The sequence below is a fragment of the Bubalus kerabau genome, chromosome 5, assembly GCF_029407905.1.
Source record: "Bubalus kerabau isolate K-KA32 ecotype Philippines breed swamp buffalo chromosome 5, PCC_UOA_SB_1v2, whole genome shotgun sequence".
Classification (NCBI taxonomy): domain Eukaryota; kingdom Metazoa; phylum Chordata; class Mammalia; order Artiodactyla; family Bovidae; genus Bubalus; species Bubalus kerabau.
Window position 1 is genome coordinate 72,989,703 of NC_073628.1, and position 24,875 is coordinate 73,014,577.

The 24,875-nt window shown below is 39.6% G+C and overlaps 1 protein-coding gene and 1 long non-coding RNA gene across 2 annotated transcripts in view; one reads left to right on the forward strand and one right to left on the reverse strand.

Moving 5' to 3' along the window:
• Positions 1–24,875, reverse strand: part of USH2A (usherin) — a 1,013,951-nt gene that overhangs the window by 120,707 nt on the left and 868,369 nt on the right. Inside the window, exon 64 of the mRNA XM_055581875.1 lies at positions 15,466–15,820. Coding sequence (XP_055437850.1) covers positions 15,466–15,820 — 355 coding nt within the window. The remainder of the gene's footprint in view (positions 1–15,465; positions 15,821–24,875) is intronic.
• On the forward strand, positions 239–2,604 carry LOC129652843 (uncharacterized). The gene is made up of 3 exons (XR_008714810.1): positions 239–599; positions 1,764–1,832; positions 1,958–2,604. It is a non-coding gene; the product is annotated as an uncharacterized LOC129652843 (long non-coding RNA).

The window sequence follows — 24,875 nt, forward strand, 5'->3', positions numbered from 1 at the left end:
TATAATACAAACCATCAACTTGTTCCTTCCCCAATGGTTTCATCTCAAACCCTTACTCCCTGACCAAATTCAAAGCAGTCCTTGTACTTTTCAGCTAGCACATCTCTTTTAGCTTGGCAGGCAGGGATTTCTGCCTTCTGAGTCCCTCAAAAAGAGAGACCCAACATCTTTGTCTATGGAGAAAAATTCAGAGCAGAGAAAGCAGAGAAGGGGAGATGGAAGAAACACACGTGGCATACATCCTGAATTACGGCTTGCTTGGTGAAACAGTCCTTGGCGGCTCTCAGACAACAGGTGGAAACCTGTTTTGCCTTTAGGAGAGTCTGAGATTTTCATTAGGAAAAAACTCCTGGGAAGTACTGCCATAGAGACAGTCCTTCATTGGCTGATAATCTGATCAAATCCTGCCAAGATGATAGAAAGGTCTAAAGAATCATCCAGGAACTTGAGGGTGATGCCACATTCATCTTTTCTGACAGCAGGACTAAGACTCATGATTCTGTGTGTGTTCAGTCAACGCTTTGTGGTTCCAGAGAGTGAGTGCTGAGTTTGGAAGCAGAGGAAGGAGTTAGGACAGCCCCAGGTTCTTTTAAATGTTTGTAAGTACAGTCAATGCCTATGCACAACCAAAAATAATTGCTTATTATTTTGTAATTTATCCCTCTCCTTATTTGCTCTAAGAACACCATGGGCCCCAGAGAGGGGAGACTTTGCATCTGTCGTAGCTTCTGTGCATGACAGACTCTGAAAAGAAACTTAAGGTGAACAGATGATGAATGGAGGAGTCCCATAATATTTCTTGGTCTTGATCAACCACTTTAGATTTTGTGTGTATTGGTCCTCAAATGCAAACAACGCATGGTTTTCACACATGTATTAGTTTTCAGACAAGCTCAAGTTTTCAACTTTCACTTTGTTTACTGATGCTCAGTATGACGGAGAAGGCAATGGCACCCCACTCCAGTACTCTTGCCTGGAAAATCCCATGGATGGAGGAGCCTGGTGGGCTGCAGTCCATGGGGTCGCTAAGAGTCGGACACGACTGAGCAACTTCACTTTCACTTTTCACTCTCATGCATTGGAGAAGGAAATGGCAACCCACTCCAGTGTTCTTGCCTGGAGAACCCCAGGGACAGGGGAGCCTGGTAGGCTGCAGTCTATGGGGTCGCACAGAGTTGGACACGACTGAAGCGACTTAGCAGCAGCAGCAGCAGCTCAGTATGAATGAACAGAAAGCACCCTGATCATGGTATGATTCTAGTGGAGTTGCATCGCATCAAGCAAGAAAGCTATTTCAACAAATGGTTTACAGGACACACTACAATCTGAGATTTGGGATCTACAATACATGGTATTCATAATTTTCAATTTTGAGAATTTCATTAGCAAAATATTAATACATACAAATTTAAACCCTCTGTGACAAAGAGAAAATGCTATTTTGGGGCCTCCTACTTCACAGCTATGATCCCCAAGGCTAGCTATTGGAACTTAGTAACATCCAGCTACAGCATTAACAAGATGTTTCACCTTAAACATTATATCGAGATAAAAAAAGATTCATTTGGAAACCCATCACATATGTATTCACAGGTGGTGGGTGTGGGTCATTGCATTTGGATTAAAAAGCAAATGTCTCTCTCTACATGAGAGGTCACTGGCTGGTGTAAGGCAAAATCTTTTCACTGTTCGGCATAATTAAAATATTCCAACAGTGGTTTCAGTAATTTAAAAATCACGGTATTGTTGTAATATTTTTCTAGGCTTCAGGAGCTCACCATTGTTTGGCCCAATCAAATCTGGGAACACTGGAGAAGTTATCACCCATCAAGGTAATTACTTTCAAGTTGAAATAATTACTCTATCAATGTTAATGGTCTTTCAACTTCAATAAAGCACTCACCTGCCGATAATCACGGCTAACCTCTTGCTCTAATGCAATTCCCTCTCTATTTAGTAGGTTATATTACAGCCGTTACAGTGGTCACTTGTCCTGAACAGCTGCTGAATTTCACTTTGATCGGCTGTGAACCATAAAAGAATTGGTCATCTGTGTATGATTCCCCCTCACCCAGAAGCCCTTGCAGAGCTCAGAACGTGATCTCTTGGCTACAAAGGGGGATTTGGGAGCAGCCATCTTGTCTCAGGTACTGGTGACTTTCCACTGGCGACAAGAGCCCTGGAGTTCAATTAGCTTCTGCCCTTCACTGCCATTTACAGCTTGTTGTCTCTGCTAAATAGTGCACATTCTGAATTTATGGCCTGGGCCTGTTTAGAGTGTGGGCTAGTTCCTTTTACTTTCATACATATATTTGTGTACATATCCATATATACATATATTATTAAAAAATTTTTTTTGGTAAAAGTCACATAATATAAAACATATTATTTTAACCATCTGGAACTATGCAGGTCAGCACTAGGTACTTTCACATTGTGGAGTTCTCACATCCATCTCCTGAATTTTTATCTTCCTAAACTGAAACTCTTTCCCCATTAAACTCTTAACTCCCCATCCCCTCTCCCCTTCCCAGGCATCTACCAATGTACTTTCTGACTCTATGAATCTGACTATCCTAAGTATATCGTAATAAATGGAATCAAACAGTATTTGTTAACAAGGCTCTGAGAAAAATCTTGGTGTCTAAATAGAGCTTCCTTATAATTCAGTTAAAGAGCAGGAAAAAACAACATACCTGAGTTAAAGGGCAAACAGTCTTCCCACCCGTGTCCCATATACCGATGGTAAAAGTGAAGTGGGTGGCTGCCAACTTGGCTGCATCTGTATGATTTGGGAAGTGTGTGTGTGTGTGTGTGTGTGTGCAAAAGACCATATGTTTTGTTGATATGATCTCAGCTCTAAGGGAATGGGCAGGGTCCTGTGAGTGTCACGGCAGGTAAACAGAGCAGCATCTAGAGTGGAAATGGCCCGAGGAGGACTCTTAGGGTGACCAGTGTGAGATGCTGATGGTCCTGAGGGGAGACGGGTCAGGACTAAACCTCAGGGAGATGAAGAGCATATTCTCGCTCTGGGAAACTTAGGAAGGAAACAGAGTCTAACCCAATATCTGAGATATTACCTGGAAATTAACAGTAAGGTATGAGGAAATGTTTAAACTTGCAAGTTCAGCATTTTGTTGCAAGGTAAGGCTTGCTTAAAAGAAACACAACCTAAGTTTTCCCAAAGGGGCTTCTTAGGTGGCTCAGTAGGTACAGAATCTGCCTGCCAGTGCAGGACATGTAGGAGACATGGGTCTGGAAAATTCCCTGGAGTAGGAAATTGCAACACACTCCAATATTCTTGCCTGGAAAATTCCATGGACAGAGGTGTCTGACAGGCTAGAGCCCAAAGGGTCACCCATGGGGTCACAGAGTTGGACATGACTGAACACAGCACAGCAACACAGTTTTTCCAGTCATGACAAAATTCATATAGTTGCTTTATCCAAGCCTAATATTTTCTGCATTTTTTAAAAGCCTCTGTTATTCAAAATAATAGGATATCTGAAGTTGTATAGCCTATTTATAGTCTTAAAATATTTTGCATATGCATTCTTTTATTTAGTCCTTGCAACAGTCCTGTGTGAGGTAAGTAACACTATAGTAACTTGACAATTAAGTAGGATGCCGGATCCATCTGAAGTGTAACAATGTGATCATTTGAGAAGTGGACATCATGGGACCTTCAAGCAGAAGATTCAACATACTGTAGAAGTAGAATCAACAGAACTTAGGAAAAGATTGGATATGGAAGCAAAGTAGAGGACTCAAGCCACACAACTTATGGTGTGGCTTAAGCAACTAGAAAGATGATGGAGCCATCTAGCTATGTAACAGGGTGTGCTGCAGAATAATGACTAGAACTTAGAAAAATATGTGGCTCCTGCCTATTGAGAAACCTGCATGCCAGTGAAGAAGCAACAGTTAGAACTGGACATGGAAAAATGAACTGGTTCAAAATTGGGAAAGGAGTATGTCAAGGCTGTATATTGTCACTCTGCTTATTTAACTTATATATAGAGTACATTATGTGAAATGCTGGGCTGGATGAGGCACAAGGTGAAATCAAGATTGCTGGGAGAAATATCAATAACCTCAAATAGGCAGATGACACTACTCTAATGGCAGAAGGTGAAGAGGAACTAAAGAGCCTCTTGATGAAAGTGAAAGAAAAGAGTGAAAAGCTGGCTTAAGACTCAGCATCCAAAAAACTAAGATCATGGCATCTGGTCCTATAACTTCATGGCAAATAGGTGGGGAAAAAGTAGAAATAGTGACAGATTTTATTTTCTTGGGCTTCAAAATCAATGTGGACAGTGACTGCAGCCACAAAATTAAAAGACACTTGCTCCTTGGAAGAAAAGCTATTGATAAACCTAGATGGCATATTAAAAAGAAGAGACATCACTTAGCTGACAAAGGTCCATATAGTCAAAGCTATGGTTTTTCTAGTAGTCATGCACAGATGTGAGAGTTGAACTGTAAAGAAGGCTGAGTGCCAAAGAATTGATGCTTTCAAATTGTGGTGCTGGAGAAGACTCTTGAGAGTCCCTTGGACAGTGAAGATATCAAACTAGTCAATCCTAAAGGAAATCAACCCTGATTATTCATTGGAAGGACTGATGTTGAAACTGAAGCTCCAGTATTCTGGCCACCTGATGCGAAGAGCTGACTCACTGGAAAAGACCCTGATGCTGGGAAAGACTGAAGGCAGGAAGAGAAGGGGGTGACAGAGGATGAGATGGCTAGATAGCATCACTGACTTAATGGACATAAGTTTGAGCAAGCTCCTGAAGGACAGGAAATCCTGGTGTGCTGCAGTCCAGGGGGCTGCAAAGAGTTGGACATGACTTAGCGACTGAATAATAATGCAGCTTTACTGGAAGTGCTAGGCAAACGTCTACACGACTTACAGAAAGTATCAGCTTTACATCTTCAAGTTCATCTTCCCTCTGAAGATCTGTTTAAGACAACTTATATAAGAGAAGATCCAGGTTTATGAAAAGCAAGTTCCAGAGAGGAATTCTGTAGGGCAGTGTCTCCAGGTTATCTCTTTACCACTTGAGAGAGGGAGGGGAAGTGCTCCACATTCCTCTCTAGAGTGTCCTAGATCAGGGGTTCCCAGCCTCCAGCATCTAATGCCTGATGATCAGAGGTGGAGCTGATATAATAATAACAGAAATAAAATGCACAATAAATGTAACATGCATGAATCATCCTGAAGCCATTCCCCCCATGCCAGTCTGTGGGAAAACTGTCTTCCACAAAACTGGTACCTAACATCAAAAAGGTACCACTGCCCTGGAGAACATCAGGAAGAAATTGAGGGTGCCTGCAAAAAAGGCAAGATGGACCTTCCACTCTCTTCAAGAGGCCAGCTATGGAGGTAAAGAGACTTATAGGGCAATTTTTATGCAGCCACCAGGGTGAAGAAGGGTCTTCTGAGATTCTTACGTGATCCCAGGATTTGGGGATCATGGCCTAATACAGAAGCTGATACCTGCTTCTCATTCAATGAATTCTCAAGTTCTGAGGCTGGCTGGGTCCCACCCAGTGGTAAAGTAAGTAGAGAAGATAGTGCTGGGCTAGTTGTATTTTCCTTTTTAAACAGAACAACTTTTCTACAAGCCTATGAATGTCAAGAAAGGAATGAGTTTTGCTAACATGCTAGGTCCTGATATTGGCTGATGTTTTGGGAGAGGGGAACCTACAAGTAGAAGGCTGTGGGTGGATCTTTGGGGGCAGTAATGGACAAGGGTGCAAGAAATTTGCCAAAGAGTGTGTTGCCTGCATCAGGAACTGTGAAGCATGGAATTTCCCATGGGAGACCTCTATGTAACCCATAAAAAAAAAAAAATCCCATGAGACATTTACACATACGAAGGCAATGGTAGATGGACCAGAACAATATTAGGCTCTGTCTCTTTTAGTTTAATTTTATATTTTCTACCATGACCCTTGGGAAATCAACAAGAACAAAAGAAATAAAAATGGACATGCCCTCTATTCCCCACTGTTGATGCCTTAACACAAGTCAGGCTTTAGACTGGATTTAGACCGGATATTTTAGCATACAAATGAGTCTTGATTACCAAAACTGGGCTGGTCCTTGTCACCGAAAGTGACTGGAAAACCATGGAACTTGCTCTAGAGATCTCATGAGCAAGGAAGGAAGTCCTGATAAAGCTTGTGGAATAAAGCGGTTGGAGATAAGTAAGACCCTTCCAAGGAACCAGTTACACAAAGTTCAAGACTTACATGTTTTTTTATGCCCAATAATATTGAGCAAGTAGATTGGTTAGGTATTAGGGTAGGGTAGGGTATTAGAAAAAAGCAGAAAGATAACAGAAGCCTAATAAATGAACAGTTGAGAGCAAACAAAGGTCTTTACAATAAAAAATGGGTTGTACCAACACGTTGTTTTGTGTGACATCTACTTTCCCATATTTTATATCAGAATGAATGATATTATTACTCATATTCTATAATGTGAAAGTCCCAACTGACACAGAAAGTATGGCTATTGTTTTTATCGCTATTTTTTCTTGATTTTGGAACAACAGTCACCAAAGTAGTCTTTTTAGATAACTGTATTTCCCAAAGCATTTCTTTTGACTTATCAGTGGATCTGGGGAAAAATGCCAACAACAATCAAATTTAAGAGCTCCAACTAATTCAAGATCATATGTAAAGAGCAATAATATTTTACATCAGACTAAGCCAAAATGAAAATGGGATTAAAAATAAATCATTGATTTATTCACAAACTCCCTATCATATGGCAATTATAAAGAGTCTCGTTTTTTTCCCCTTACATATCTACTTAATGGTAAAGAGATTTGCGACAACCACATGGGGATGTTTTGAATACTTCCTCTGTGACATTGGGCGAGGAAGTTTGGCAATTAGAATCTAGAAACTAGAGTCTGTAATTCTGGATTTTATTTCCAGATCGGAAGCCAACTTTTAGTGACCCATATAATTTGCTTACTCCTCAGCACCGCATGCCTGATTCTACGTACAGAGCGAGGGGCCATCTATCTTTCAGGGGACTGGGCAAGTGTCTAATCTGGGCTTGATGTTTTATAACCCCGTGGGGTGAGCAGGGATATACTGACAGCACAGACTAACAGGTAAACCACTTTTGCCTTTCTGTCCCAAGTTATTTTTGCCAGTGTGATGGCAGGTGCCCGGGAAAAAAAGCAAACACATCTGAATGGTGGCAACGGTACCGCCAACCTCGCCAGGAGTGTTCCCTGTAAATACCACCATGGAACTCTCCCGTGCCAAGCAAGGCTACATGCAGTTTCTCTCCTGACACTGCACAATTCATCACCGAGCTAATTGGGAGGGGGCTTAAGACTTCTACCTAAAGCTGGTTTTCAGTAGAGGAGGGGCTTGGTTTGAAGAGATCCTAAGGAACTAGATATCTCTCTCTTCCCCTTAGAAGAATCTCTGTAGGTCCAAACAGAGATGAAACTTTTCATGTGATTAGGAGAGAAGCTGGTGATACATTAAAAGCCATACTCTTTCTATTTCGTCTCTCCTGCTGCCTCTGCTGCTGTTGCTCCTGCCAACACATATGCTCTTCACCCCCATGGAGGGCCCCCACTGCCAGTTCTCCATCCACTGCCACCATCAGGAGGACTCATGCATTCATTGCACCTGTCTTATGAGGCTCTCCCAGCTACGTCCACCTGTCTATAAACAGCTCTGGGGGGACTCTGGGACAAGTTAGTGACGGCACGACTCTACACACAATTTATTGGTGACTTCTCGTAGGGGGATGGGATCCCAAGAGAAACAAGAGACTAAATGAGGGGCATTGTGACACCTCTTGCAAGTCTGGGAACTGGACTGTAATCCTGGATTGTGGGGATGGATTCTGTATCTCACAAATTGAAAATGTAGTTCCTTTGCTCTGGTGCATTTCAGCCACAGTTGTCAATGAAACAAGAAGTTGGAAAATATCCTAGGAGAGGCACAGAAATGGAAAGAGGCAGTGAAGACATTTAGTTGATGCAGGAATTGGAAAAACAGTGAGTAGAGCCAGGAAGGCCATAGAAAGATTTAAAAGAAAATCACCACAGAAATGGCAAGGACCTAACAGAAGCAGAAAATTAAGAAGTGGCAAGAACACACAGAAGAACTATATAAAAAAGTCTTAATGACCTTGATAACCATGATGGTGTGGTCACTCACCTAGAACCAGACATCCTGGAGTGTGAAGTCAAGTGGGCATTAGGAAGCATTACTATGAACAAAGCTAGTGGAGGTGATGGAATTCTAGCTGAACTATTTCAAATCATAAAAGATGATGCTATGAAAGTGCTGCACTCAATATATCAGCAAATCTATAAAACGCAGCAGTGGCCACAGGACTGAAAAAGGCCAGTTTTCATTCTAATCCCAAATAAAGGCAATGCCAAAGAATTGCCACAAAATTACACTCATTTCATATGCTAGCAAGGTTATGTGCAAAATCCTTCCAGCTATGTTTCAGCAGTTTGTGAACTGAGAATTTCCAGATGTACAACCTGGGTTTAGAAAAGGCAGAGGAACCAGAGATCAAATTGCCAACATTTGTTGGATCATGGAGAAAGCAAGGGAGTTCCAGAAAAACTATGTACTTCTGTTTCACTGACTACATTGACTGTATAGATCACAATAAACTTTGGAAAATTCTTTCGCCTGTCTCCTGAGAAACTTGTATTCAGGTCAAAAAGCATACATTCTCTAGAACTGAACATGGAACAATGGACTAGTTCAGAATTGGGAAAGGAGTACGTTAAAGCTGTATATTATCACCCTGCTTATTTAACTTATATGCAAAGTACATGATGCAAAATGCTGCGCAGGATGACTCACAAGCTGGAATCAAGATTACTGGAAGAAATATTAACAACCTCAGGTATGCAGATGATATCACTCTAATAGCAGAAAGTGAAGAGGAACTAAAGAGCTTCTTAATGAAGGTAAAAGAGGGGAGTGAAAAAGCTGACTTGAAACTCAACATTCAAAAAACTAAGATCATGGCATCCAGTCCCATCACATCACAGCAAATAGAAGAGGAAAATGTGGAAGCAGTGCAAGATTTTATTTTCCTGGGCTCCAAAATCACTGTGGATGGTGACTGCAGCCGTGAAATTAAAAGACACTTGCTCCTTGGAAGAAAAGCTATGACAAACCTAGATAACATATTAAAAATCAGAGATATCACTTTGCTGACAAAGGTCCAAGTAGTCAAAGCTATGGTTTTTCCAGTAGTCATGTATGGATGGGAAAACTGGATCATAAAGAAGGCTAAGCACTGAAGAATTGATGCTTTCGAACTATGGTGTTGGAGAAGACTCAAGAGTCCCTTGGACTGCAAGGAGATGAAACCAGCCAATCCTAAAGAAATCAACTCTGAATATTCTTTGGAAGGACTGATGGTAAAGCTGAAGCTCCAATACTTTGGCCACTTGATGCGAAGAGCTGATTTATTGGGAAAGACCCTGATGCTGGGAAAGGTTGAAGGCAAAAGAAGGAGGAGGCGACAGAGTATGAGATGGTTAGATAGCATCACTGACTCAGAGGACATGAATTTGAGCCAACTCAGGGGAGACTGTGGAGGACAGAGGAGCCTGGCATGCTACAGTCCATGGGGTCTCAAAGAGTTGGATATGACTTAGCAATTGAAATACAACATCAACACATGAGCAGCAGAAACTCAGAAGCAAAGAACCTTATAAGCCTGAAATGCCTAGCAGTAAAAAACCTGTGTCTCAAACTTGACTACTCTCTTCCCTCAGAGTCTCTGCCCATAGCCCAGCTGCATGGCAGACTTCTCTCATACAGTAGAAGGTAGTATAGAGTATTGACAAATTGAATAGAGTACTCAATGACTATTTTCCAAATTGGATTGAATGGTCAATAACATGTTCTTGACCCCGAGGTTCCAATATACTATTATAGAAAGAAGTAATGCTATTTTGAATAGGAAGAGATGGACCTCAAATATAGGAGGAGGGATTTGAATAGGCTAAAAGGAACATTCTTCTCTGATAATGAGGAATTGGAAAGAAGAACTTCTAGAATCTCCTTCTTTAGGTATCTTTAAAAAATGGTTGAACACATTCTCTTGGGGACATAGGAATGGATGAAACTGAAAGACAATAGTTTGTTTTCTTGATTACTTCTTTCAAAGACATCAGTCCATAAAGAGTCATGGACACTTTGTCTAGTAAACAGAATGTCATAACTCTAGCCTGATTGCTTTGTGGAATATGTCCTTGATTGCTAAAAAGTTCAAATGGGACTTTTCTTGATGACCCTAATGAAATTTCCTCTTCGGATACTCAGGGACAAAGATCCAGGTTTTGGAGGACCACTTTGAACACACATACATACATACACTCAAAAGCAGAATGCAGAAATATTGTTTCTCAATTATTCTGGCTCTTCTTTTTAACACTGCAAAGATTAATCTTTAGAAAAATGGAGGAATAAAGCAATATTGGTCTGGTAAATGAATGTTGGGGAAGGCCCATATACCAAGAGACATGCAAGGCTTAAAGCTTGAGGCTATAAACCTTCCTTTTTTGAAGGAACTTTTTAGTGTGATTAAAAATAGAATCAAACAGCTTAAATAAATAACATAGTTCATTGAATACTTTGAGTATTGTGCTGTAAAATGAAACTGGATATGAAGGGATGAGGGCTTCCCAGGTAGCTCAGTGGTAAAGAATCCACCTGCCAATGCAGGAGATGCAGGAGAAGTGGGTTCAATCCCAGTGTCAGGAAGATCCACTGGAGAAGGGAATGGAAGCCCACTCCAGTATTCTTGCCTGGGAAATCCCATGATCAAAGGAGACTGGCAGGCTACAGTGCATGGGGTCACAAAGAGTAGAACATGACTGAGCAAATAAACAAACAAAAATGTGAAGGGAAGACTTAGAGGCTAAGTCATGTTGGAATTCCAGTAGAACTTTCTGAGAGATTAAATGTTTAGGCTCATATCTATGAAAGCCATATTTAAAAGATTAGAAGTTTAATAATCGCAATAATGATGTTGTCAATAAAATATATTTAAATTAAGATGTCTCATTCAGAAAGCTCCTGTCAAGGATTTTTCAGTATTCTTCTTTCAGGGTGGAAGTTGAGGACATGAATACAAGGGTACGGTGGGAGATAATAGATTTCCCCATGGATCACATAACTAAAAAAGAACTTCTATGCTTAAGAACATTGCTTCTAATCATATAATGAGGGCACTGTTAAATGTAATATAAAAGACCATGATATATAAATGAAGTGTCAAATAAAAAATACATTCTTAATTCTAAATATAAGTGAAGATTTCTTTCTGATATAAAATTCAGCAAAATCTTTTTGGATCCATCTCCTTGAGTAATGAAAATAAAAACAAAAATAAATAGGACCAAATCAAAGTTACAAGCTTTTGCACTGCAAATGAAACCATAAACAAAATGAAAAGCGAACCCACAGAATGGGAGAAAATATTTGCAAATGAAGTAACTGACAAGGGATTAATCTCCAAAATTTACAAACAGCTCATGCAGCTCTATATAAAAAAATAAACAACCTAATCAAAAAATGGGCAGAAAATCTAAATAGACCTTTCTCCAAAGAAGACATATAGATGGCCAAGAGGTATATAAAAGATGCTCAACATTGATAATTATTGCTGCTGCTGCTGCTAAGTCGCTTTAGTCGTCTGACTCTGTGCAACCCCATAGACGGCAGCCCACCGGCTCCCCCGTCCCTGGGATTCTCCAGGCAGGAACACTGGAGTGGGTTGCCATTTCCTTCTCCAATGCATGAAAGTGAAAAGTGAAAGTGAAGTTGCTCAGTCATGTCCAACTCTTAGTGACCCCATGGACTGCAGCCCACCGGGCTTCTCCGTCCATGGGATTTTCCAGGCAAGAGTAGTGGAGTGGGGTACCATTGCCTTCTCTGTGATAATTATTAGAGAAATGCAAATTTAAAAAAATTAGTATCACCTCACACCAGTCTGAGTGGCCATCATCAAACATTCTATAAACAATATATGCTGGAGAGAATGTGGAGAAAGGGAAACTTCTTATACTGTTCATGGGTATATAAATTGGTATAGCCACTATGGAGAACAGTATGGGGGTTCTTTGTAAAACTAAAAATAAAACTACCATATGGTCCAGCAATCCCATTCCTGGGCATTAGAGTTTTCTAATTTGAAAAAACACAAGCACCCCAGTATCCACTGCAGTACTATTTACAATATCCAAGACGTAGAAGCAACCTAAATGTCCTTTGACAGAGGAAAGGATATAGAAGATGTGGTACATATATACAAGGGACTATTACTCAGCCATAAAAAATGAAAGAATGACATTTGCCACAACACAGATGGACTTAGAGATTAAATTTCTAAGTGAAGTCAGAGAAAGACAAATATTATGATATCACTTATATGTGGAATCTAAGAAAAAAATGATACAAATGAGCTTATTTGCAAAATATAAACAGACCCACAGACTCAGAGAACAAATTTATGGTTACCAAAGATGAAATGTAGGGGAGGAGGGGTAAATTAGGAGCTTGGGATTAACATATACAAACTATATATAAAATATAAAGCCTTGTTGATAGTCAACAAGGACCTACTGTATAGCATAGGAACTCTACTCAACATTCTGCAATTACTTACATGGGAAAAAATGGATATATGAAATGCATGACTGAATCAGGTGCATGCTGTGCACCTGAAAGGAATACAACATTGTAAATCATCTATATTCCAATATAAAACAAAAATTAAGTTAAAAATGAAGATTTCTTTAATTAATACATTGCTTATTTCTTAGTCAGGAGAAATTTGAACATTGGATAGTGAGAAAATATTACATTCTATTTGTTTATGAAGATTCTTCTGGAGTTTCATTAAAATATGTTTGCCTCACCTTATTTAGGTATTTTGGGTATCCTCTATAAGATAACCTTCATGTAAATTGGGCTTCCAAAACTGGAAGCATAGAAAATGATCTGGTCTTTGAAAATGATGCCTTATGTTGTCCAGTTTTTCTTCCTTGTGAGGGGTTTGCATATTCAGGACAGTCATCACACATTTTGAAAACCATGTGTATTTCACTCCCAAGACCACAATGTTTCATCTTTCCCATGAAATCCCTTCAGTCAAGGTTTCCTGCTGACCTCCCAGAGCATTTCATTCTGTCTTTCCTATTGTGTTAATATCTGCTACCTGCCCATCATTCTGCTCAATGCTGGGGAGAGTCAGGGCTGCCAACTAATATCTATGAGACATAATTTGATTAATTTGGGGTTTTACAGATCTTTACTAAGATTAAAATTTTTTAAATAAAATAATAATAAATAGTCATTAGAAAAAATAGAGAATTACATGAAGCAAAATGTAAAACTGTCTCCTCTCCTTACAGGTAGCCTTATTGATAAGGGCAGAGAAGTTCCTTGTCCCAATATATCTCCTCTCTATACTTATAATATTCTAGAACTTTTTTATACAAATAGAATCACATTCACAAACTTTCCAGAGCATTTCTTGCTTAACACTTCTGATGTATGATGTTTTCATGTGTTGTGGTTTGTGGCCAGTAGGTGGTGGGGTCTGGGATCTGAATCCCAGTGTGGTGAATATTATGGGCTGTAACCCACTGCTTCACTTACTTTTTAGTGTTCAGTTCTCATCTCTGCAATATTATAAGAGAGAAGCTCCCTGAGAGAAGGACCATGCTGTTTTTTGTATCTCCTATAGAACATAAGGCTATGCCAGGTACAAAGAAAGCTCTCAGGAGATAGAAGGTAAATTGAATTAAGTGGTGGTATGGGCCAGAGGAGGCCAGCCCTGAAAAATCACCATTAAGTTATAGTGCATGTGATGTATAATTATATCTATATATCTAGATAGATATATCTAGAAATTACATTTTCTTTTTCCTCAAAGAGTCAATAATATCATATTTACATATGTGACATGTCTAATTTTATCTGAGCTTCATCCCTGTGAGGTGCAGAGGGAAACATTTAATACTTCCATTTAATGGGTTTGGAAGTCATGCAAAGAGAGATTCAGTTATTTTTTGGCAGTAACACAGATTAACTATGATCTGAACACTGCTCTCCAGTATCTCCTATACTTAGTTCAGTATCCTGTCCCCATGACTACTTTGCAACTTTTGCACTTAACAATTCCCATATATTTAAGCATCAAGTAAAGAAAAATGATAAGCCAGCTAAGAAAATTAATGTCAACATATTAACCATGTAAGTACCTATTCTTATACACAATGTAATATTTCAGCCATAAAAAGGAACAAAATTGGGTTAAATGTACAGCCATGGATAGACATAGAGACTGTCATACAGAATGAAGTCAGAAAGAGAAAAACATATATAATGCAAATATGTGGAATCTAGGAAAATAGTACAGATGATCTAATTTGCAAAACAGAAATTGAGACACAGACATAGAGATCAAGCATATGGATACCAAAGGTGAAGTGAGGGGTGACAGGATGAATCGGGAGATTGGGATTGTCATATATACACTATTGATGCTATGCATAAAATAGTTATCAAAGGGAAAAAATAGATAACAAATAAGAACCTACTTTATAACACAGGGAACTCTATTCCATGCTCTGTGGTGACCTAAATGGGACAGGAAATCCAAAAAAGAGGGGATATATGTATATGTCTGCTGCTGCTGCTGCTAAGTCGGTTCAGTCGTGTCCGACTCTGTGCGACCCCATAGAAGGCAGTTCATGAGGCTCCCCCGTCCCTGAGATTCTCCAGGCAAGAACACTGGAGTGGGCTGCCATTTCCTTCTCCAATGCATGAAAGTGAAAAGTGAAAGTGAAGTCGCTCAGTTGTGTCTGACCCTTAGCAACCCCATGGACTACAGCCTACATGGACCATAAAGAAGGCTGAGCACTGAAGAACTGATACTTTTGAATTGTGGTGCTGGAGAAGACTCTTGAGAGTCCTTGGACAGCAAGGAGATCAAAACAGCCAATCCTGAAGGAAATCAACCCTGAATATTCACCGAAAGGACTGATGCTGAAGCTGAAGCTCCAATATTTTGGCCACCTGATGTGAAGAGCCAACTCAGTGGCAAAGACCCTGATGCTGGGAAAGATTGAAGGCAAAAGGAGAAAGGGACATCAAAGGATGAGATGGTTAGATAGCATCACCAACTCAATGGACATAAGTTTAAGAAAGTTCCAGGAGATAGTGAAGGACAGGGAAGCCTGGTGAGCTACAATTCATGGGGTTGCAAAGAGTTGGACATGATTTAGCAGCTGAACAACAATAGCTAATTCACTTTGCTCTACAGTAGAAACTATTAATAACAACATTGTAAAGCAGGTACACCTCAATAAAAATTAATTTAAAAAATCTAAGTACCTGTTATTCTTTTTTTTTTCTTTTTTCTAAAGTTCTTACCATCACTGTGAAAGCATGCACAGCAGAGAAGTTCAAGGTCGGGTCATCAGTTTTCTGTTGGTAAACCACACGATACTGGAAGATGATGCCATTGGGAGAGACTGGCTCGGTCCAGTTCAGCAGAACTGAATGGGCACCGGTGACTTGAGCCCAAGGTGCCGGGAAATCTTGAGGTAGGGCTTCCAGAGTCCGTGCTGATGACCATGGACTCTCCACAGAGCCCTTGGAGTTATAGGCTCTGACCCGATACTCGTAGAGCGTGAAAGGCCTCAAAGTGTCTGCATCGTCAATAAATTCAAGGGCTCCTTCTGACCAGACAAACACAAGGGATTCCTCTTCAATGCCAGTAGGACGTCTGAAAGGAAACCAGGAAGGAGTCAGTGACACTGCACACTCAAGAGGGTTTGTGGACAGAGTAAGAAATTGCTTTTTAGAAGAATTCGTTACAAACTCAATTTTTCAACAGTCCTGTTAACAAAATGAACATGGTAAGTCTAATAATAGGAGTTTGCTTCGGAACTCTTTAAAGGGTAAAAGTCAAATTTATTTCAGATGGCTTCTCCAAAACCTAGTAAAAAGCAGAGTATGCTCAAAAAATTCTTTCAACTATCTAAGAAAGGAATTTAGTCCCATCTTTAGATTTTACTGATGTCAAAACTAGGGCTCATGAAGTCAGACAGAAAAAAACAAGTAACTATCACTTTGTTGTACATCTGAAACTAACACAACATTTTAAATCAATTATATTTCAACCTTCCCCCCCTTACCCCCCAAAAAACCCCTAAGGCCCATGCAAACTCTTCTGGGACTCAATATATAGAGCATCGGAGAAGGAAACAGCAACCCACTCCAGTATTCTTGCCTGGAGAATCCCATGGACAACAGAGCCTGGCGAGCTACAGTCTAGGGGGTTGCAGAGTCGAACACGACTGAGCGACTAACACCCACACACACACACATAGAGCATTAAATGTCTAAGTAAGAGAAATGGAATTGTCACTTGTTAGAATGACCCCAAATATGTTATATGATATTTCATTTGGAACAGATACTTGCTAATCTGGGTATAAAATCATGATGCAGACCTGACCAGAATGGGAAGTTTCCAAGGAAATGGGGTTGGTCTCTTTCTGTGTTACCAGCATTTGAATCCAGTAAGCTCAATAAAACTTTTTTTAAAATTAAAGTATAGTTAATTTACAAAGGGGTGTTAATTTCTACTATACAGCAAAGTGATTCAGTAGATACATTCTTTTCTATATTCATTTCCATTATGGTATATCTGAGAATACTGAATATAGTTCCCTGTGCTTTATAGTAGGACCTTGTGGTTTATCTATTCTACATATAATGGTTTGCATCTACTAACCCCAAACTTCCAGTCCAAATAATTTTTTGAATGAATGGCCCAAAGTAATATAATTCCATGAGTTTTCTGCATCTTTGCCTCGTCTCTATCAACGCTTCTTTCCTATGAGGGTAAGTATTCTAGGATGGGGAAGAATTGTACCCAAGGGATGAACCTTTCCTCATTTTGCTTTATCTCCAGTTGAGAAGAGATTGATGAATAAATCAGTATTTTCCAGGCTGTTGGGGTATTTAATTAACTCACTCTTCAGATGCTGGCATGTTCACATGCTGCCATATCAGATTAACCATCAAAATGGAAAGGGTTATTAAGACAAAGTAAATGACAGTACCTTTCAAGAAAAGGCAGGATATTTAAAATCTCTGGCTTTGAGAATTTGATGATATTCAAGTTGATAAGTCACTATGACCTGGGAAAGAGCAATGACAGTCTACCTGCTGGAGGCTGTGGAGAACTCACAGATAATCCCAGTGACCTGCAATTATGGTTCAACAACCCACCTCATGACTCCTTGCCACCATACTGGGCCATCCTCTGCACCCCGTACAGGTGTGCAGGGTTCAGCCTTTGTACTTGCTGCTGACACCAGGTACCAGGTGCGTCAGTGGGATGGATCCATTCTAATGAGGACCACAGGGCTCACAGCCAAACTCCTCTAGGTAAGTTTTTCAAAAGGTGTTAGCTGAGAATACGATGCAGCAGACAAACACCTGAACCTCTATGGGAAAATAAAATGGTCTGTTTTGTCTGGCTTCAAACTTTCTAAGACAATTGAATGAATTTCTGTTAAACTCTCATGAATTCCTACATTGAGGTGTAGCCACAGTTGTTATAAAACTGACATTCTATTAAAACAGAAAAGAAAAAACAAAACAAAAAGGAAAAAAAGGAGAAAACATAAAAAATAAAAAAAGAACACACACACAATTGATATTCTTTTTTTTTAATTTGCTTTTTTAATGGAAGGATAAGTGCTTTGCAGAATTTTGTTGTTTTCTGTCAAACCTCAACATGAATCAGCCATAAGATATACGCATATCCCCTCCCTCCTGAACTTCCATCCCATCTCCCTTCCCATCCCACCCCTCTAGGTTGATACAGAGCCCCTGTTTGAGTTTCCTGAGCCATACAGCAAATTTCCATTGTGGATATTCTTTTAAAAATTGCCTGAAAGTGTAAATTTTAAAAATCTGTACTATGTAAGAGATCAAGTATTATGTTAACCCCAAATTTATCCACCAAAATAGTTGGAGGATGCAGCCTGGTAAAATATTCAGTTCTGATAAGAAATAATTAATATTATAGTGAGGTAACCATTGGAAGGACTGATGCTGAAGCTGAAATTCCAACACTTTGGCCACCTCATGTGAAGAGTTGACTCATTGGCAAAGACTCTGATGCTGGGAGGGATTGGGGGCAGGAGGAGAAGGGGACAACAGAGGATGAGATGGCTGGATGGCTGGATGACTCGATGGACATGAATGGGTAAACTCTGGGAGTTGGTGATGGACAGGGAGGCCTGGCGTGCTGCGATTCATGGGGTCGCAAAGAGTTGGACACAACTGAGTGACTGAACTGAACTGAACTGAACCATTCCATCTGTGGTTTTTTTTTTTTTTTAAATAGGACATTTTTATGTCTGAATGAACTCTGAATAGAAGATGTTGATTTTTTTTTCGTTTTTTTTTTTCGTTTCATACATGATATTATACATGTTTCAATGCCATTCTCCCAAATCTCCCCACCCTCTCCCTCTCCCACAGAGTCCATAAGACTGATCTATACATCAGTGTCTCTTTTGCTGTCTCGTACACAGAGTTAGACAACAATTATTTCTAATTTATTTAATATGTAAGCTTCAATTGTTCATTTAACTGGAAGTGTTTCCTCCAGAACAGTCTGTGTGCAGGAAAAGCACATTTCTGGTTCTCTCTGAAGAGCCAAATAGTTGGCTCTGCTTAAGCTCATGTGGGAGATACTTCAGTAATTCCCTCTTCTAATTCGAGTTAATTTAATGTTGCTTAACACTTAAGAAGAAAACAAAAATAATTATTAAACCAGGAACTATATATTTTAAAGGGCATTCATACGTATGTTGTCTTCATGTAGTATAACCTTTGAAAGAACTCCCTACTCTCTTGGAATGCCAATAGTTCTTAGTGTTTATCTTCAAAAGCAATTAAAATAAAATCCTATAATTTAATGCATTTCCCATAACAATTTAAGATTATGAGACTGCCAACCTTACCTCATGAAGAATATTAAGAATACTCTGAATTTAAATAAATAACCAGAAACACCTGTAGTCACAGGAGATGGGTTGTAGGCCTTGCCACACAATTAAATGACCTTGGGCAAACTCATCTGTATTCTCTAGTTTTCATTTTACTCTGTAAACTGGAGTAAATAATCTTATAGCGCATAATGTCTAGAATTTTGGTAAGAATTAAATAATTTTTATTTAATTATGCACATGAAAATCACTAGATCAAATATAATACATAATACAAAGGAAGTTATCATTGAAATGATGTCCAAAGCCATAAGAGGGTGTGGAGAAAAGAGAACCCTCCTACACTCTTGGTGGGAAGGTAAATCGGTGCAGCCACTATAGAGAATTATATGGAGGTTCCTTCAGAAACTAAAACTAGAATTACCATATGATCCTTGCAATCCTCTGAGTATAGATCTGGGAAAGACAAAAACTCTAATTTGAAAAGATACCTGCACTCCAGTTTTCACTGCAGTCTTATTTATAATAGTCAAGACATGGAAGCAACCTAAATGTCCATCAACAGATTAATGGATAAAGAAGATGTGGTACATATATACAATGGGGTATTACTCAGCCATAAGAAAGGATGAAATAATGCTTTTTACAGGGCCTAGAGATTATCATACTAAGGGAAGCAAGTTCAGTTCAGTTCAGTCGCTCAGTCGTGTCCGACTCTTTGCGACCCCATGAATCGCAGCACACCAAGCCTCCCTGTCCATCACCAACTCCTGGAGTTTACTCAAACTCATGTCTATCAAGTCAGTGATGCCATCCAGCCATCTCATCCTCTGTTGTCCCCTTCTCCTCCTGCCCCCAATCCCTCCCAGCGTCAGGGTCTTTTCCAAGGGAAGCAAGTTAGACAAAGACAAAGACTGCTTGATATCACTCATATGTGAAAACTAAAATGTGATACAAATAAACTTATTTATAAACAGGAATAGACTCACAGATATAGAAAACAAACTTATGGTTACCAAGAAGGAGAGATGAGGGGGAGGATAAATTAAGAATTTGGGATTAAAATATACACACTACTATATATAAAATAGATAAATAACAAGGTCCTATTGTATAGCACAGGGACTATATTCAATACCTTGTAATAAACCATAATGGAAAAGGATCTGAAAAGAATATATATATGTATATGTACATACATATATATATGTGTGTATATATATACATATAAAACGGAATCAATTTGCTGTACACCAGAAACTAACACAACACTGTAAATCAACTATACTTCAATTAAAAAGAAGAAATGATGTCCACAGCCAATATTGAGGAAGACAAATCCAGCCGTTGTGTAAAGGCTGCGTTGAACAGGGAGTGACAGCATGTCAGCACACAAGGAAGTCATCTCAACAGTCTATATGAGAATAAATGTGAATCCTGAATGAGGCTGCTGGTAGAGGAAGTGGAAACACAGGTGATTTTTAAAAGTGCTTTGGAAAGTCTGAATCATCCCGCTTTCCTGAGTGAGTGTCTGCTATGGAGCTGGGGGTAAAGACTTCAAATGTCTTCCAAAAATTTTAAAGCTTAATTGCATTTAAAACTCTTCAGTGATTTGTCATGGAACTGGCCTGTGTTTATCACTCCAGATTCACCTTCTGAGATTTCTATTCCAATTTTACTCTCTGGTCAAAATCCAATGCTTAAAAAAATCCAGTGCTTAAAAAACCATCCAATCCTTGCCCATGTTTCCCTTGTATTCCATGATATTTCAGGCTTCTACGCTTGGATATCTGTTAATCCTGTTCTGCAATGCCTTGCTCTGTTTTCCTTCATTTTTCTCCTCCTTTCTATAGGCTAATTCCAAATCAGCTTGTAAAACTCTACCCCCGTTTTGTCCAGTAAGTCTTTCCTTTGCTTTTCTCTCAAACAGGGTCATGCATTTTTTGCACTGACAGCTGTTCAATCATGTCCAACTCTTTGAGACGCCATGGACTGTAGCCCACCAGTCTTCCCTGCCTACGGGGATTCTCCAGGCAAGTATACTGGAATGGGCTGCCATTCCCTTCTCTGGGGGGGGGGTCTTCCCAGTCCAGGGGTTGAACCCAGGTCTCCTTCATTGCAGGCAGATTCTTTATCATCTGAGCCACCAGGGAAGCCTCAAACAGGGTTATAATATCCTCCTATGTGCTCAGCCTTTTCCTTATGGACTCACTTGTCACCATGTATTATAACAGACTTTCCTTGTTTATATGTCTCCTCCTATCCCTCAAGCTCCCTGAAGGCAAGGACTCTACTTATTCTCCCACATACTCTCAGCACCTAGTGAAACGTGGCACACGGTAGTGGACAATGAGTAATTTTTGAAGCAGTGACTGGATAAACAACTGGTTGACTAGAGTCCAAAATTTTGGTTCCAAGAAGAACCAGAGGAATGTTCTCATTATTAAGTTATTGTCTCTCAACTTTAAACCCACCTTTCTATATTTGGCTTTATGACAACACCATCATCTACGTTTCTGCTCTACTGGCTGACTCTATGTTGAGCTCTGCCAATAGGGGGTGCCAGAGGGTGACGCCAGAGAACTGAAAGGGAAAAGGAACTGGCTCCTCCCTATCTGCTTCCTGCTTGCTTGCTGATTACATCAGGTTCTCTCCAAGAAGGATTTTTCACCTTGGAGGAGGTAGATCCTTCTCCCTTGGAAGCAGATGATTCAAGTGTGACATTTTCCCAACACTTGGAAAGCCAGCTTTATCTCATGCCTCCTCCTACAGACACCTGCATCAGCTGGTGGATGCCCGCCCCACACCCCCCAACCCTGCCTCCTCGAATGTCTGGGTCCCAGCATCAGAACTGCTCCTCTCTAATCTTCTGAGTTTTAATAGTTCAAGCTATTTCTCTTTGTTGCCTCAGTCCTATAGGTATTAGCTCTTTCCTGCAGTTGCCATCTCCATGATATCTTGAGTTCTCTTTTCATCTTTCAGTTACCTAGTCAACAAATTGACAACCAGTTAGTAATTCTTTACATTAAATTCTCTCTGCTAAAATAACTGGTGTGTTTTTTCTTTCTTGAGCAGACTTTGATTGCTACAGAAAATGAGGATGATGCTCACAGAAAGAGGGAAATAAAATCATAAAGAGGGTGATGATAGAGTTGCATCTGGACTCACTGAAATTATCATTTTGTCTTTATCACACAATATTACATATTGACTGTAAAAAGTAACTAGAAAATACAGATGAGCAAAAAATTCAAGAATTATCCATAACCTATCTCTGGGCGACGAGCACTGTTAACTTTCTTTTGGTGTTTAACTTTCCAGACGTTTTTTTTGTGTACATATAAATGTAAAAATATTTTATACATTTAAAGAAAAACAGAATCATTCTAGGTGTACTGTAGTACAATCTTCTTTTATTATCATTAATGCCTTTCTTTATCCTGAAATATAACTTCCAGATTTGTCTTCCAAAGCATGGCTATGAATGGTTAACCTTGGATAACTTCCTACTTTTAAAAATTATGCTTTATGTTTAACACAGTGATTTCACATACATAATTTAATTCCCATGAAATTCTAGATGTTATTTTCTATGTTCATTAGCCTAACTTACATAAAAATGAAGCCTAGGGAAAATAGTGACTTGCCCAAGGTTACATAACTAGTAAGTAAGTGGCAGACCCAGGGCCTGGAAGCTGTATCTTCTGACTGCAAATGCCATGCTCTAATCAATCACATTGTTTCTCTGTTTTACCCCAAACCTTCAATGGTTCTCATCGTTTCCAAATCAAAAACCTAGACTCCTTAACCTAGCATTCAATCTCTTCCAAAATCTAGAATCAAGCAGATCTTCTAAATTTTCCCTACAAATAACAAATCTCCAGCTAAGCCTGACTGCTGCTGCTGCTGCTGCTGCTGAGTCGCTTCAGTCATGTCCCACTCTGTGCGACCCCATAGACGGCAGCCCACCAGGCTTCCCTGTCCCTGGAATTCTCCAGGCAAGAACACTGGCATTCTCCAATGCATGAAAGTGAAAAGTCAAAGTGAAGTCGCTCAGTTGTGTCCAACTCTTAGCGACCCCATGGATTGCAGCCTACCAGGCTCCTCCACCCATGGGATTTTCCAGGCAAGAGTACTGGAGTGGGTGCCATTGCCTTCTCCGAGCCTGACTGCTACTGGGACCCTATAACTTCAGTGTTGGGAATTTTGCTTATTCCATTAATTTTATTCACCTGAGGTATCTTTGCCATCAGGCAATAATATTTTATCTACCACGAATGAAACAATACAAAATCCTGAAATGAGTAAGATGACACATGGAAATTTTGTATACGTGGCATTTCCAATCAGTAAATTATAAAATAATGTTGACAAATTGTATGTGTACTCAGTCACTAAATCATGTCTGACTAAGATTCCCCGGACTGTAGCCCGCCAGGCTCCTCTTCCCGTGGGATTTCCCAAGCAAGAATACTGGAGTGAGTTGCCATTTCCTTTTCCAGGTGATCTTCCTGGTCAGGGTTTCCTGCATTGCAGGCAGATACTTTACCGTCTGAGCCACCACCAGGGCTTTGAGGGATGGGCAGAATGGGGCAAAGGGGTAAAAACTTCTAGTATAAAAAAAATAAGTGTAACATACAACATGGTGACTAGACCAATAATATTACATCACAAATTTGAAAGTCACTAAGAAAGTAAAAAAAAATTCTCAAAAGTAAAAAATTTGTAACTTTGAATGGTGGCAGTTGGTAACTAGATTAATTGTGGTGATGATACTGAAATGTATACTAACGTTGAATCATTATGTTGAACTCTTGAAACTTATATAATGTTGTTTGTTAATTACACTTCAAGTAAACAAAAACAAAATCCAGTCTACATTTAGATATAAGGAATAGAGCCATAAAAGCATAGAAAGAAATAATTGATGTGTTATTTTTAATATGATCACTAATAGAATTTCCTTAATATACACAAATATAGGTAAATTAATAAGAAACTGTCCAAACGAAAATAATCTAAGGATATATACTATACTATATACACACAAATACCAAACATATATTTGAAATAAATAGTGTGGCTTATTATGATTAAATTTTAATTAAAACAATAATAATATGCCACTTAAAATACTGAACTTGCAAAGATTTGAAAGATTGTTGTTTAAATATTGATAGGAGATTTCAGAATTAGAAATTCTTACATCCCATTTTTGAAAGACCATTTAGTAATTTCTAAGCTTCCAAGGTGGTGCAGTGGTAAAGAATCTACCTGCCAATGCAGGAGATACAAGAGACGTGGGTTTGATCACTGGGTTATGAAGATCCTCTGGAGTAGGAAATGGCAACCCACTCCATATTCTTGTCTGGAGAATCCCATGGATAGAGGAGCCTGGCGGGTTACAGTTCATGGGGTTGCAAAGATTTGGACATGACTGAGAATGAAGGTTGCTGCTGCTGCTGCTGCTAAGTCACTTCAGTCGTGTCCGACTCTGTGTGACCCCATAGACAGCAGCCCACCAGGCTCCGCCGTCTCTGGGATTCTCCAGGCAAGAACACTGGAGTGGGTTGCCATTTCCTTCTCCAATGCATGAAAGTGAAAAGTGAAAGGGAAGTCGCTCAGTCCTGTCCGACTCTTAGCGACCCCATGGACTGCAGCCTACCAGGCTCCTCCGCCCATGGGATTTTCCAGGCAAGAGTACTGGAGTGGGGTGCCATCGCCTTCTCCGGAGAATGAAGGTTAACAACCTGTAAGTTTAAAACAAGCAAAATTGGATTTTGCACTTCTAGTACTAAGGATAATCTT